Genomic DNA, 16605 nt, shown 5'->3' with positions numbered 1-16605 from the left:
CCTCTCTCTCTACCACCTCCCCCTCTCTGAATCACCGCCCCCCTCTCTCTCACTACCACCTCCCTCCCTCATTCTCTTCCACCTCCCTCCCTCTCTGAATCACCTCCCTCCCTGTCTCTCTACCACCTCCCTCCTTCTCTGAATCACCTCCCTCCCTGTCTCTCTACCACCTCCCTCCCTCTCTGAATCACCTCCCTCCCTGTCTCTCTACCACCTCCCTCCCTCTCTGAATCACCTCCTTCCCTGTCTCTCTACCACCTCCCTCCCTCTCTGAATCACCTCCCTCCCTGTCTCTCTACCACCTCCCTCCCTCTCAGAAATCACCTCCCTCCCTCTCTGAATCACCTCCCTCCCTACCTACCTCTCTGAATCACCTCCCTCCCTCTCTCAACTACCTCCCTCCCTCTCTCTCAACCACCTCCCTCCCTCTCTCTCAATCACCTCCCTCCCTCTCTGAATCACCTCCCTCCCTCTCTCAACTACCTCCCTCCCTCTCTCTCAACCACTTCCCTCCCTCTCTCTCAATCACCTCACTCCCTCCCTCTCTCTCAACCACCTCACTCCCTCCCTCTCTCTCAACCACCTCCCTCCCTCTCTCTCTTTCAATCACCTCCCTCCCTCTCTCTCAATCACCTCCCTCTCTCAACCACCTCCCTCCCTCTCTCTCAATCACCTCCCTCCCTCTCTGAATCACCTCCCTCCCTCTCTCAACTACCTCCCTCCCTCTCTCTCAACCACCTCCCTCCCTCTCTCTCTTTCAATCACCTCCCTCCCTCTCTGAATCACCTCCCTCTCTGAATCACCTCCTTGGTTCTTGTCCCCTCTCTCTAATCTCTCTAATCTCTCTAATCTCTCTAATCTCTCTAATCTCTCTAATCTCTCTAATCTCTCTAATCTCTCTAATCTCTCTAATCTCTCTAATCTCTCTAATCTCTCTAATCTCTCTAATCTCTCTAATCTCTCTAATCTCTCTAATCTCTCTAATCTCTCTAATCTCTCTAATCTCTCTAATCTCTCTAATCTCTCTAATCTCTCTAATCTCTCAGTTAAAATTTTAAGTCCATCACTGGTATGGTAAAACATTTATTTAAATTGCCAAAGCAGGTGGAAAATATGAAGAATAAAATGAAGTCATATAAGTATATATAAATATATATTTTAACTGTCCACTCTGTGAAGACAAGTGCGCTGCCTAAAAGGCTCTGGGTTGCCTGGCTTAATTGGCTCTAGGGCGCTGCCGGGCCCCTCCTCGGCCCTCTGCGCTGGTTGCCCCCATAGCAACCCCCCAAAAAATAATTTGGGGAGGCCTTCGGGCGGAAGGCCAAAAGGTCCAGCTAGCAGCCCCCTGGCAGGAACTACAAACCCGATTCCAAAAATGTTGGGACACTACAATTGTGAATAAAAACAGAATGCAATGATGTGGAAGTTTCAAATTTCAATATTTTATTCAGAATACAACATAGATGACATATCAAATGTTTAAACTGAGAAAATGTATCACTTTAAAGGAAAAATAAGTTGATTTTAAATTTCATGGCATCAACACATCTCAAAAAAGTTGGGACCAGGCCATGTTTACCACTGTGTGGCATCCCCTCTTCTTTTTATAACAGACTGCAAACATCTGGGGACTGAGGAGACAAGTTGCTCAAGTTTATGAATAGGAATGTTGTCCCATTCTTGTCTAATACAGGCTTCTAGTTGCTCAACTGTCTTAGGTCTTCTTTGTCGCATCTTCCTCTTTATGATGCGCCAAATGTTTTCTATGGGTGAAAGATCTGGACTGCAGGCTGGCCATTTCAGTACCCGGATCCTTCTTCTATGCAGCCATGACATTGTAATTGATGCAGTATGTGGTCTGGCATTGTCATGTTGGAAAATGCAAGGTCTTCCCTGAAAGAGACGATGTCTGGATGGGAGCATATGTTGTTCTAGAACTGTCAGCATTGATGGTGCCTTTCCAGATGTGTAGGCTGCCCATGCCACACGCACTCATGCAACCCCATACCATCAGAGATGCAGGCTTCTGAACTGAGCGCTGATTACAACTTGGGTTGTCCTTGTCCTCTTTAGTCCGAATGACATGGCGTCACCCAGTTTTCCAAAATGAACTTCAAATTTTGATTTGTCTGACCACAGAACACTTTTCCACTTTGCCACAGTCCATTTTAAATGATGCTTGGCCCAGAGAAAATGCCTGCGCTTCTGGATCCTGTTTAGATACGGCTTCTTTTTGACCTATAGAGTTTTAGCCGGCAACGGCGAATGGCACGGTGGATTGTGTTCACCGACAATGTTTTCTGGAAATATTTCTGAGCCCATGTTGTGATTTCCATTACAGTATCATTCCTGTATGGAATGCCGTCTGAGGGCCCGAAGATCACGGGCATCCAGTATGGTTTTCCGGCCTTGACCCTTACGCACAGAGATTGTTCAAGATGCTCTGAATCTTTGGATGATATTATGCACTGTAGATGATGATAACTTCAAACTCTTTGCAATTTTTCTCTGAGAAACTCCTTTCTGATATTGCTCCACTATTTTTCGCCGCAGCATTGGGGGAATTGGTGATCCTCTGCCCATCTTGACTTCTGAGAGACACTGCCACTCTGAGAGACTCTTTTTATGCCCAATCATGTTGCCAATTGACATAATGAGTTGCAAATTTGGTCCTCCAGCTGTTCCATATCTGTACATTTAACTTTTCCGGCCTCTTATTGCTACCTGTCCAAACTTTTTTGGAATGTGTAGCTCTCATGAAATCCAAAATGAGCCAATATTTGGCATGATATTACAAAATGTCTCACTTTCAACATTCAATGTGTTATCTATATTCTATTGTGAATTAAACGTTCCTTTTTTACTCACAATTTGTACAGTGTCCCAACTTTTTTGGAATCGGGTTTGTATTTAAAAATGGGTATTTGATGTACATAATCCTCCAAAGTGGTACATCAGACATGTTCTGATTGTACATGACTTGTATGTAATCCTCCAGAGTGGTACATCAGACATATTCTGATTGTACATGACTTGTATGTAATCCTCCAGAGTGGTACATCAGACATGTTCTGATTGTACATGACTTATATGTAAACCTTGAGAGTCTTACATTACTTGTATTTTCAGGGGTGTTATTTGTGATAGATGTGTGTACGCTCTGTCCACTGTGTGAAGTGCGCTGCATTTGTTTAGAAAATCTGGTCTGTGTTCCTTGTTGAAAAAAGGTATTGTAATTATTATACTGAAACAAAGTAAACATAACAAACACAAAATGTCAATGTTGTAACAATGTGCACATTTTATTACTATGAATTACACTGTATAGCAATTAAGACACAAATATTGGGTGTGTTTTTAATTTTGTTTGTGTTCCACTGGTTGTTATACTTACTATACTTACTGTTAGCACATTGCAATATAATGCATAACTCATAATATTTTGTAACTCTTTTATTTTTATTATTATTTGTGGTTTTATGTAATCTAAAGGAAATTAGTGTCCTCTTCCATTTGTACTCGGAGGTCGGAATTTCCAAGCTCTAGGTCAGGAAGTTTCTACTGGAATTTCAACTCGTATGGTCGGAGCAACCCCACGAGCCCCAAGTTCGTAATCCAAGATGGCAGCACCCTATGCTATTTAGCAGACTAGTGTTAAATTATATATGAAAATGACGTTTACAGTTACGTTACAATATTCTGAAGAGCACTCACCCGTCCAGGTTACAGGTTAGGTAATCGGTTAATATAAACATTGTATATATTCAGAAAGGGCGCGCACAACAAACGCTTTAATAGGGGAGTCCATCATGTTTTCCAACTTGGACATTGTAACACGATCAACTTGGGTTAACTCGGGTGTGACGTCATTCCCAGTTCCAAGTACCGACTTCCGAGGTAAATGGAACGCAACATAAGTTTACGTCACCAATTCAGAGCCAATACCGAGCCTTATCTTGTTTTCTCACAGCTAGCTGGCTTTTTGCAGTGAGGGTACGTAAGGATGGTGAAGGCCGGCTGTCAGCCCTGGCTTTGATCTCAATCAAAAAATAACTTATTTAGGATTTTAAATCAAAAGACAAGCTACATGAACCTGCCATTATCCATTTCATATGATAGCGGATATAGGATCATATGATATAGGATAGGATATCTTAGATAGTAAGATGCACATTCCTGGAACACGCTGTTGTATACGCCCATCCAGAGCATCAATCAAATCAATCAATCAAATTTTATTTATAAAGCCCTTTTTACAACAGCAGTTGTCACAAAGTGCTTTACAGAGACACCCGGCCTTAAACCCCAAGGAGCAAACAACAGTAGTGTTGAATTTCAGTGGCTAGGAAAAACTCCCTAAGAAGGTTGAATTTTAAGAAAAAACATAGAGAGGACCCAGGCTCAGAGGGGTGACCAGTCCTCTTCTGGCTGTGCCGGGTGAGATATTAAGAGTCCAATTGGAATAATAAATACATTTCTCTGGGCTAAATCCAGAGTCTATTTGATTTTAGACTAGGTCAGAAGCATGATCAGGTGGACAAGGACAGGGACAGCAACGGGCCCCCCAAACCAGGTAATCCGCAGGTGGGGGGCCCGTTTAAAACTGGAGGAGACTGAGAAAAAGTTAGTAGTGCATTCCTCATATCCCCCAGCACAATAATATAGCAGCGTAACACCTTGGAACTTCCAGGCATCAACCAAAGGGACACCCACCAACCGCAACCCCCCTGAATGAGGGCCGAGTATTGCTAGCAGCGTACAGCCCAATTGCACAAGTGCGCAACAGAGAGTCAACAACAAGCCAGTGACTCTTCCCCCGAAAGGCATTGGAGGGAGGGCATCCCAGTGGCGATGAGAGCCCACCTGGCAAGACAGCAAGGGTGGACAGAATCAAGCCTACTGGTCACCTTCACGCCCCCGGGCCAGGCTACACCTAATTATAAACCGTGCTGTAGAGATACGTTTTTAGTAGATACTTGAAAGTTTGCACTGAGTTTGCATTTCTAACCTTAATTGGCAGATCATTCCACAGGAGTGGAGCTCTATGAGAAAAGGCCCTGCTGCCAGCTGTTTGTTTAGAAATTCTAGGTACAATTAAAAGGCCTGCATCTTGCGATCTAAGGTTACGTGTAGGTATGTATGGCTGGATCATTTCAGCAAGGTAAGTAGGAGCAAGTCCATGTATTGAATTATAGGTTAAGAGTAAAACCTTAAAATCAGCCCTAACCCTAACAGGCAGCCAGTGTAAGGACGCCAGGACAGGAGTAATGTGTTCAAATTTTTTTGTTCTAGTTAGGATTCTAGCAGCCGTGTGCAGCACTAATTGAAGTTTATTTATTAATTTGTCTGCATAACCAGAGAGAAGAGCATTGCAGTAATCTAGTCTAGAAGTAACGAAAGCATGGATTAATTTTTCTGCATCAGTTTTTGATAGAAAGGCTCAAATTTTTGCAATGTTTCGAAGATTAAAATAAGCAACTCTTGAGACATATTGTATATGTTCTTCAAGGGAGAGGTCAGGGTCAAGGGTAACGCCAAGGTTTTTTACAGTTTTTTGGGATACGACCATGCAGCCGTCGAGGTTCACAATGAGATCTGCTAACAACGTTCTTGGTTTCTTGGGTCCTGAAACGAGCATTTCTGTTTTATTTGAGTTTAAGAGCAAGAAATTCTCTGTCATCCACTTCCTAATATCTGAAACGCATGCTTCCAAAGTAGCACATTTAGGGGCTTCTCCATGCTTCATTGAAATATGTAACTGTGTGTCATCAGCGTAACAGTAAAAGTTAATATTGTGATTTCGGATTACATCACCCAGAGGGAGCATATATAGTGAGAACAATAATGGGCCCAGAACCGAGCCTTGAGGAACACCAAAGCATACCTTTGACTTGTCAGAGGATATGCCATCCACACTAACGAACTGATATCTTTCAGATAAATAAGATTTAAACCAGGCTAGAACATGTCCACGTAGCCCAATATGGGTTTCCAGTCTCTCTAAGAGAAGGGAGTGATCAATAGTGTCAAAAGCAGCACTAAGATCAAGAAGCAACAGGACGGATGCGGAACCTTTGTCTGAGGCCATTAGAAGGTCATTTGTTACCTTCACGAGTGCAGTCTCAGTACTATGATGGGATCTGAAACCAGACTGGAGTATTTCATAAATGTTATTTGTCTTTAGGAAGGCATTCAGTTGTTGGGAAACACATTTTTCTAAGATTTTTGAGAGGAACGGGAGGTTCGATATTGGCCTATAATTGTTTAATATGTCGGGATCCAGATTAGATTTTTTTTAGAAGAAGCTAAATTTCCGCTATTTTTAGTGAGTTTGGTACGCATCCGGAGGAAAGGGAGCAATTTATTATGTTCAGCATTGGCTGACCTAGCACAGGAAATAGCTCCTTAAGTAATTTTGTTGGAATCGGGTCTAGCTGAGAGTTTGTGGGCTTAGAACTCATTACAAATTTTGTAAATGTGTCGAGCGATACAGTATCAATAAATTCAAGTGTCCCCATTGACACCTGGTCAGGGAGGTTCAGGACATTTTTTGGACAACTGATATTTTGAGGACCATAACTATTTAAGGAGTCAGTTAATTGTTTTCTAATGGTGACGATCTTTTCAACAAAGTAGTTCATGTATTCATTACAACTAAAGTGAAGACCCACTTCACTTGCTAAGCTTTGCTTTTTTGTTCAATGGGTGACATGTCCGGTGAATATACTGGCCATGCAAGAACTGGGATGTTTTCAGCTTCCAAGAATTGTGTACAGATCCTTGCAACATGGGCCCACGCATTATCATGCTGCAACATGAGTTGGTGGTTGAGGATGAATGGCACAACAATGGGCCTCAGGATCTTGTCACGGTATCTCAGTGCATTCAAAATGCCATTAATAAAATGCACCTGTGTTTGTTGTCCATAACACATACCTGCCCATACCATAACCCCACCGCCACCACCACCACTATCGATCCACAATGTTGACATCCGCAAACCGCTCACTCACACAACGCCATCTGCCCTGTACAGTGAAAACCGGGATTCATCCGTGAAGAGAACACCTCTCCAAGGTGCCAGACGCCATCAAATGTGAGCATTTGCCCACTCAAGTCGGTTACGATGACGAACTGCAGTCAGGTCGAGACCCCGATTAGGACGATGAGCATGCAAATGAACTTACCTGAGACGGTTTCTGACGGTTTGTGCAGAAATTCTTTGGTTATGTAAACCAATTGTTGCAGCAGCTGTCAGGGTGGCTGGTCTCAGACGATCTTGGAGGTGAAGATGCTGGATGTGGAGGTCCTGGGCTGGTGTGATTACACGTTGTCTGCGGTTGTTGAGGCCGGTTGGATGTACTGCCAAATTCTCTGAAACGCCTTTGGAGACGGCTTATGGTAGAGAAATCAACATTCAATTCACGGACAACAGCTCTGGTGGACATTCCTGCAGTCAGCATGCCAATTGCACGCTCCCTCAAAACTTGCGACATCTGTGGCATTGCGCTGGGTGATGGAACTGCAAATTTTAGAGTGAACTTTTATTGCAGCCAGCCTAAGGCACACCTGTGCAATAAACATGCTGTCTAATCAGCATCTTGATATGCCACACTTGTGAGGTGGATGGATTATCTTGGCAAAGGAGAAGTGCTCACTAACACAGATTTAGACAGATTTGTGAACAATATTTGAGAGAAATAGGCCTTTTATGTACATAGAGAAAGTCTTAGATCTTTGAGTTCAGCTCATGATAAATAGGGGCAAAAACCAAAGTGTTGCGTTTATAATTTTGTTCAGTGTAGGTAAAACCGTACTAGAAGATGTTGAAAAGAAAAATGAAATGAATGGGAATATGTAAAAAATAATGCTATTTACTTACTGCATGTTTAACATTAGTTTTCTATCTTTACCTTACAAACCCGCATTGTTAAACTTGTCACAAATCGTTTAAAAACCCAACGACAATTACATACAAATTCAAAGTATACTGCTTTTTCAAGTACATTCTTCACATGTACATTAATGTACTCTATGTTATCACTGTTGAACTAGTTTGGTACATATAGTTCTATAAAATCTGTGAAACAAATCTCAGTCATGACTGATGGGTGTCTGAAAATCTGGTAATATAACTTAGCTGAGGTATGACAGTTGATTTACTTGTAGATTAAGATTATTAACGCTGCGTGTTTAATTTACATTTCTTGTAAAACAATAAACCAGGCAAGCCTAGTTCAGCTGGCCCGCAATAAAAAGTGTTGATTGTTGTTGCCCTCCAAAGAATCAAACCCGGATCGCCCAAGTGAAAGGTTGTGTCTTTAACCACTATGCCACAGATCTATACATTTGCTGGGTGTCATTATAGCCTCATGACATTATATAATTTTGTCACACATTAACATCAAGCCAAGTTTGAATATTTCATTAGACACCATTAACCATTGTGTCAATCTGAGTAACATTTCTTATTTAGTTTACCTCCACCACAAATAGCATCTATGAAATGTATGTCTTTTGCCACTGGCCATTTTTAAAACTTATTAGCCAGTAATATTTCGCTAGACACCATTAAGCATTGTGTTAAACTGTGTAACGTTTCTTAAGTTTTCCTCCACCACAAATAGCATCTATGAACTGTATGGCTTTTGCCACTGGCCATTTTAACAGCTTATTAGCCATTTGTGAATGACATTGGTACAATAACTACTGTATCAATATAGGTGACGATAACTTACTTTTTTGTCAAGTGAAAAGACAAGAGAATCGTGTAGTCAGCAGTTTTTGTCTATCCTGAACCAACAGAAATAGTCACAATATAACAAGTAAAGAGTTTCATTTTAGGCTTCCTATAACGTGGCCCGGTCCGTGTGCGTGGCTTACCTGGAGAACACATGGCACCAGGATGCACTATGGGAAGGAGGCAAGCCGGCGGAGGCAGTGTGATGCTTTGGGTAATGTTCTGCTGGGAAACCTTGGGTCCTGACATTCATGTTACTTTGACACGTACCACCTACCTGAGCATTGTTGCAGACCATGTGCAACCTTTCATGGCAATGGTATTCCCTGATGGCATTGGCCTCTTTCAGCAGGATAATGTGCCCTGCCACAAAGCTTCAATGTTTCAGGAATGGTTTGAAGAGCACAACAACGAGTTTAAGGTGTTGACTTGGCCTCCAAATTCTCCAGATCTCAATCCAACCGAGCATCTGTGGGACGTGTTGGACAAACAGGTCCGATCCATGGAGGCACCACCTCGCAACTTACAGGACTTAAAGGATCTGCTGCTTACGTCATGGAGCCACAGCACACCTTCAGAAGTCTAGTGGCGTCCATGTCTCAACAGGTCAGGGCTGTTTTGGCTCAATATTAGGCAGGTGGTCATAATGTTATGGCTGATTGGTGCATGTTGCAATGACACAGCAACTAAATTTATATCAGAATGCACAAACACAATAAATCAGATTACATGTAAGACAAGACAATTGAAATGACCTCTGTGAATGAGGTCACTATGACATGAGCTGTATCCTCTCTGTCCATTTTGCAGTATTTAGTGGCCTCAAAACAGTACTTTGTTCCCTCAAAATAATTATTTATTTCCCTCTAAATAGTATTTTATGGCCTCAAAAACTATTTTGAGGCCTCAGTATAGGTTTTTTCGTTTTCATGTCACCTCTGGGGCTCTGTAGGCAGGGATGTTATTAAAGAACAATGTTAAAGTCTTTGTTTTTACTGTTTAGGCCAAAGACAGAGGACCTCAGATCTGGTATGTTTCAGGATGAGAGAGTTTGACAATGTCCCAGACACTCCATCCACGTCCAACAAAACCTGTAGTACCATTAGTACCCGTGTCCACACTTTTGACTGCTCCAGTAGCTAGCGAAGCTTGACAATGTTAGCTAAGCCAGCTAGTAGAACTTCATATGAAACAGAAATGATGCAGTTCAGCAAACACAAAAGGTTACTTTATTCCAACAAAGCTACTGTTTCTTTGTTAGTACTTTGATTATTATGAGAGTACTACCAGTACCACTATTATGAAGTATAGATTCGGAAAGCAGCTTCTAGTTTGTGCAGGTTCTGCATCTTAGTGCCTTCTGTAATGTGAGACTCCTATTTGCCGCTGTTATACACAGATGATCAAATGTAGTAATCAGAACAGATCAGCATTTCTACTTTTTTAAAAGCTGGACCACTTCATGCTGGAATGATATCACAATGTTTTAAGTGAGTACAAACATCTGTTGAGGTTCTTGGTGTGTGTAATGTCATCATGGTTAAGGAGTTGTGTTACGGTAAACAGCCGGTGGGGCGTCTGTGGATGACAGCACGTTGGATGTGTTTATTATCTGGTAAACTGTCCTATGCAGTCAACACACAGATATGTGACTGAGCGCCAGTACAGAATTGGAGCCCTTACATCATCCTTCCCTCAACCTCTTCGTCATCCTTCCCTCCACCCCTCCATCCATATATATTGGCCATATACTACACCCCTAATGCCATACTGCTTTAATACCCTTTAAGAGATCCCACTACCTGAGCTCTATGTGGACATTGGTGAAAGAAGGGCTCCTTCCTCTGAAGTACAGTATCTGTGGCCAGCAGGCAAATTGACCAATCCCCCTGAAGGGTAAAACAGGGTGACTTTAGAGTGCTGTTCGTCCTAGCTATCAATCAGTGGTTGAAGGGTTTTTGAGGCAGCAGTTAGGGTCTGGCCTACAGAGTGGTGACTCTGCTCACAGAAGGGTAAAGGATATTTTGTTTTGTCTAGTCTTGCTAGTAAGAACCAGCTAGCATTTATTCTGCTCTCAATAAGAATCTGGTGTTGCTGTCCAAACGTTGTCCTCTTTTTCTCTGTCTTCCACCGCTGACCTGTCAAATGGTCAGACATTGGGTTAGGGTTTTTCTCTGTCCTCCACCGCTGACCTGTCAAATGGTCAGACATTGCTGCCACACTAGTTCTCTCTCCCTGACTCCTCTCTTCTCCTCAATCCTAAAATCTCTCCCATCTACTTAATCTTTCCCCTATTCTGTCTCCTGATTCCTGGTTTCAGCATACTCTCCTGCCTCTCTACATCTTATGATTCCCATTGTCCCTTCTCAGCCAGCTTGTCTCTCCTCTCTGCGGCTAACAAATTGGGGCTTTTGTCAGCAAAGATGAAAAGGAAGAACACAAAACTTTGAATTACCTTTCATGCTTCTACTCCTTCTTCACTATCTTCTCTTAAACGTTAAAGCTTCTTCCTCTAATCCAAAGAAAAGTCTTCCCATTCTCTTCAATCCTCCACCTCTTCCCCCTCCATCTTCCCTCTCTGCAGATTACTTTGTAAACCACTTTCAAAAGAAGGTTGTTGACACCCGTTCCTCATTTACTCAGCCTATCAGGTCCACTGGTCACTCAAACACTGAACTTGTTGTTGCATCAACCACTTCTCCACTCAAATCCTACTGTTCTGCACTACAGGGAAAACTTTTTTCTGGACTGGTCTGAAACTGCAAGGAAAACTCTGTTCTGGACTGTTCTCAGACTGAAAGATAAACTAGCTTTTCTAGACTTGCAGAGGAAACTAATTTGGTATTTCCACTGATGCTTTACCTAGTGTGACATAAATTTGTCATGCTAATATCGACTTCAGGGATTATAAATTTTTTTTGTTATCAGAAGTTCGACAACATGGACTTTCCACAAATCCCTGCAGTAGAAAAAATGCCTACCATAGAAAATGGTTATGGAATTTTGGACTTTTTTGACCAAGTTCTGAAACATCAGCCTGTCGTGTCATGACTTTTTGCAACATCTTTGTAGTAGATAGTGTTACGGCCCGTTCTCTATACGCTCACACCTTCCTACAGAATGTAAGAAAACAAACCATAACTAAGTGATAGAAAAAATAACACGATAAAGTTTGACCATTATGAAACCGAAAATGTCAATAACCCCAAATCAACAGAGCACTTTAAGAGGGAGTGGCACACTAAACAAATGAGTGGACACTACTCACCGCCCCCTGGTTAGCTCTGACACGGGCAGCGGCTTTCTCTTTCAGGCTGCTGTCGACTATCTGGTTAGGATGTTGACAAGTTCAATATAAGGGTGGATACAAAAACAGGGTGTCTAAAGACAGCTACACACAGCTTGTTTATCCAAAAAAACTCTAAGTAGCTGAAACACCAAATTCACCACATAGCACAACAGCTTTGACTGTAGTAGTGAAGGATCGACTCCCCGTTTGTCACAAACACTCTCACTCTTTCCTCCATTTTAAAATAGGACCTCCTTTTATGGTTGTACCCCGATCATGTGATTAAGGCTGGACAATCAATTAGTAGGAGGAGCCTCATAGGTTGCCACTCCCTTGCTCATTTCAAAAGAGAAACAAACCAAAAAAGACTTACACTTTGGGCCAAAGGTTACTAGATTCTCTGTATCCCATCTCTCTAGTACAGAACTAATACATGATGAAGGCCAGACAATGAAAAGATTGGTTATACATCAACACATTGTATTTAAAGACATCAGTTGGACAGTAAAACAACAGCGGAAACAAGGAGATGTGATGTCATTCTCCTCGCTGTACTTTCATTCAATATCAGAGAGGTGAGACAGAACATCCCTTTTAATAAATGGTTCAGTCCAGTACAGCTTTCAGTCCAGTACAGTGTTGTTTCAATCCAGTATTGCGTTCCGTTTCAGTCCAGTACAGCGTTCTGTTTCAGTCCAGTACAGTGTTGTTTCAATCCAGTATAGCGCTCCGTTTCAGTCCAGTACAGCGTTCTGATTCAGTCCAGTACAGCGTTCTGATTCAGTCCAGTACAGCATTCTGTTTCAGTCCAGTACAGCGTTTTGCTTCAGTCCACAAAGTTCCGATTAAAGTTTGTTATCTGTCCACTTCGTTCTTCCTGTCACAGAGCTTGTTCCTGTCTATCCATTTCAACAGGCCAGACAAAATAAATGTTTCCCCATAAGATATGTGAAACAAGATACTGACTGATAAGATATTATGGGATCATACTGGATGATATTGACTGACAAGATGTTATGGGAGGATACTGGATGTTATTGACTGACAAGATGTTATGGGAGGATATTGGATGATATTGACTGATAAGATGTTATGGGAGGATACTGGATGATACTGACTGATAAGATGTTATGGGCTGATACTGGATGTTACCTGATTATAGTGGGTGATCTGGGATGATAATGGATAATACTAGATAATACAGGATGATACTGGATGGTACCTGATTATACTGGATGATAGGGGATGATACTGGATGATATTGGATTATACTGAATGATATGGGATGATACTGGATGATATTGGATTATATTGAATGATATGGGATGATACTGGGGGATACAGGATGACACTGGAATAGACAGGATGATATGGAATGTTTGTAGCTGATACTGGAATATACTAGATGATATTGGATTATATAGATGATATTGGATTATACACAGTGATATTGGTTCATAGGGGATGATACAGTTAGGCCTAGGGGCCTTAGTTATGTAATGTGTCTTTAAAGCAGCAATCCTTTTGATCTATCAACACAATAGAAAACGACCTCTACGTAACCCACAATCCCTGTCTGTAGTTTTCATCACCCAATCACAGAGCTCCATTCTTGTCACTTGACATTCCAGCCCAAACAAATGTGTCAATCTGAGCATGTGCAGTAGAGGAGAGATTTGGGAGTTGTAGTTCAGAACCCCAGGTGGGTGACGGGATGTGCAGTTTCACAGAGACAGCAGTAAAAGCCATGCAATGAGGAAGGAGGCCGGACGTAGAACAGTTTGGACACATCCCAGAACACCATGTGCCAAAGGTTAACCTGCAGAGGGCAGGAGCTATGATCATGGGTGTGGCCTCAAGTCTGGTCCAGCCAATCGGCGCGCTTAGGGGGCTTGCACGTGTGAATATCCACTGCTTCCTCGCAGTCTCTGCATTCAACGGCACAGCACCACTTAAACTTACACTCACACTTAGTGACACGCGTCACACGTGTGGTGTCATAACCACGCCCACAACACATGACCTCACAGCCATCAGTGCCACGAGACGACTTATTACACACACGCCCAGCAGTGCCCAGAGATCCTGAGAGGAGAGAAACATAGTCAGAACAAAATTGCTTTTACATTTTAGTCATTTAGCTGACAGAAACACTGACATACATCATTACTTCAGTCATTTAGCAGATTCTCTTCTCCAGAGAGACTGACATACATCATTTCTTCCATCCATGAAGTTTATAGTAAAGTACATAGTAAAGTACCTATAGTACTCAACACATTTAGTTCTTAAAGTATTTAGTACAGTACCTACAAATGCATCTATTTTGCTCACGAAGTAGTACTGTACTATAGTACAGTAACTGTAGTACTTTAACCAGAACATGTTTGTTTCAGGTTGGAGGAAGGAATAAGCTGGATGCTGGGGATGATTAGGTGGCCATGACAATATGAGAGCCAGACTGGACATTTAGCTAGGACACCTCTAGGGAGGGAGGTGATGAGAACAGCAAAGAGTCCTCTACAGAGGGAGGTGATGAGAACAGCATGAGTCCTCTACAGAGGGAGGTGAAGGGAACAGCATAAATCCTCTACAGAGGGAGGTGAAGGGAACAGCACAAATCCTCTACAGAGGGAGGTGAAGAGAACATCTTTAGACCTCTACAGAGGGAGGTGAAGGGAACAGCATAAATCCTCTACAGAGGGAGGTGAAGAGAACATCTTTAGACCTCTACAGAGGGAGGTGAAGGGAACAGCATAAATCCTCTCTAGGAAAGTGTTTCTGAAGTTGTCAACTTCAGCTAAAAAGGCTAACCTAGCAGAGCCAGCCAGTCACATTTCATACCGGTTAGTGTTGGCATAAGAATTACATACTAATTACATTTTAATACGAATGTTTATGCTGCAGTGTGCATGTCTGTGTGGGTACCTGCTTGTTTGTCGGTCAGACAGTAATCTGGAGAGTTCTCAAAGTAGACCAGATCATTCTTAGTGGCCTTTCTGAAGTCCTGATTGGCTGTGGTGAACCCTGTGCCATCCTGATTCATGGTCACCTCCACTGCTCCATTATATTTACGCCGGAGGAAGTCCCCAGTCTTGCGGAAGTCCGACATGGCCGACCAGCAGGTCCGCAGCGTACAGGAGCCACTCACGCCATGACACTTACACTCCAACTTCATAAAACGCTTCACTGCCTAGGAGAGGGAGGTGGGCAGAGGAACATCCAATCATTTCTGACAGACCGACAGAGACAGACACCACTTACCCATACCCTAACACTTACAAGATCTGGCCCCTCCCTTTCCTGTAATAGCTGCTGTGTCTGACTGACGTTGAGGGAATGTTGAGGTAAGTACGACCCCAAGGAGCCCCTGTGTTCTGGGTGGGTGTGGAGGAAGTGTTGTTGCCTGCCTTCACCAGCTTTGGGCATTATTACATACAGAGGAAAGTGGCCTCAGGGTAAGTGATTGGGTATTCTGGTATTCTGGTGTTGAATGCTGAGCTGCAGTCCTGTGATTTTTATCTCTTTGTGGTCCTGTGATGTGAGCCATGACCAGCCTTTCAAAGATTTTCATGGCTACAGATGTGAATTCTGCTATCAATGGCATACATTTGAGTAATTAGCATAATTTAAACAAGGCATTTTATGAATAGCTCCGGATCTCAAATTGACCAAAATATAATAATAATAAAGAAATAGCCCCTGATCTATTAATCTATAATTCCGATCACGAACTATGACATTGTAGACATGTAGGCCACTAGGATGTACATCAAAATGTTCCGCATGTACAATCAAAACCCTGTATTTTCTGTCCTGGGTGTTGCAGGGGGGTTGGGCTAAGCCTCGAATGTACTGTAATCCTAGCGACGCCTCTGGTGTACACCTTTAACAGTGTACATTGGCTGTCCCTTCAAAATAGCTCAACACACAGACATTCATGTCTAAACCACTGGCAACAACAGTGAGTACACCCCTAAGTGAAAATGTCCAAATTGGGCCTGATTACCCATTTTCCCACCCGGTGTCATGTGACTCGTTAGTGTTACAAGGTCTCAGGTGTGAATGGGGAGCAGGTGTGTTAAATTTGGTGTTATTGCTCTCACACTCCCTCATACTGGTCACTGTAAGTTCAACATGGCACCTCATGGCAAAGAACTCTCTGAGGATCTGAAAGAAAGAATTGTTGCTCTACATAAAGATGGCCTAGGCTATAAGAAGATTGCCAAGACCCTGAAACTGAGCTGCAGCATGGTAGCCAAGACCATACAATGGTTTAACAGGACAGATTCCACTCAGAACAGGCCTTGCCATGGTCGACCAAAGAAGTTAAGTGCACGTGCTCAGCGTCGTATCCAGAGGTTGTCTTTGGGAAATAGACGTATGAGTGGTACAAGCATTGCTGCAGAGGTTGAAGGGGTGGGGGGTCAGTCTGTCAGTGTTCCGACCATACGCCACACACTGCATCAAATAGGTCTGCATGGCTGTGGTCCCAGAAGGAAGCCTCTTCTAAAGATGATACGCAAGAAAGCCTGCAAACAGTTTGTTGAAGACAAGCAGACTAAGGACATGGATT

At 42.8% G+C, this 16605-nt stretch overlaps 1 protein-coding gene and 1 long non-coding RNA gene across 3 annotated transcripts in view; both read right to left on the bottom strand.

Annotated features, from left to right (window-relative positions):
- Positions 1 to 10082: 10082 nt before the first annotated feature.
- Positions 10083 to 12241, bottom strand: LOC105007951. Its single transcript, XR_003782703.1, has 3 exons — positions 12009 to 12241; positions 11722 to 11853; positions 10083 to 10878 (listed from the first exon to the last, which is right to left on the bottom strand). It is a non-coding gene; the product is annotated as an uncharacterized LOC105007951 (long non-coding RNA).
- Positions 12242 to 12494: 253 nt separating this feature from the next.
- The window catches only part of LOC105007952 (protein Wnt-2b-A), a 33064-nt gene continuing 28953 nt past the window's right edge, over positions 12495 to 16605 (bottom strand). For both annotated transcript variants that reach the window (XM_020044988.1, XM_010867098.3), the window contains exons 4-5: positions 14958 to 15222; positions 12495 to 14114 (exon numbers count right to left, since the gene is read on the bottom strand). In XM_020044988.1, coding sequence (XP_019900547.1) covers positions 13885 to 14114; positions 14958 to 15222 — 495 coding nt within the window. In that variant the 3' untranslated portion in view covers positions 12495 to 13884. The remainder of the gene's footprint in view (positions 14115 to 14957; positions 15223 to 16605) is intronic.

Source organism: Esox lucius, chromosome 12 (genome assembly GCF_011004845.1).
Source record: "Esox lucius isolate fEsoLuc1 chromosome 12, fEsoLuc1.pri, whole genome shotgun sequence".
Lineage (NCBI taxonomy): Eukaryota > Metazoa > Chordata > Actinopteri > Esociformes > Esocidae > Esox > Esox lucius.
The sequence above is the reverse complement of the archived record's forward strand: the minus strand, read 5'-3'. Positions and strand labels throughout refer to the sequence as shown.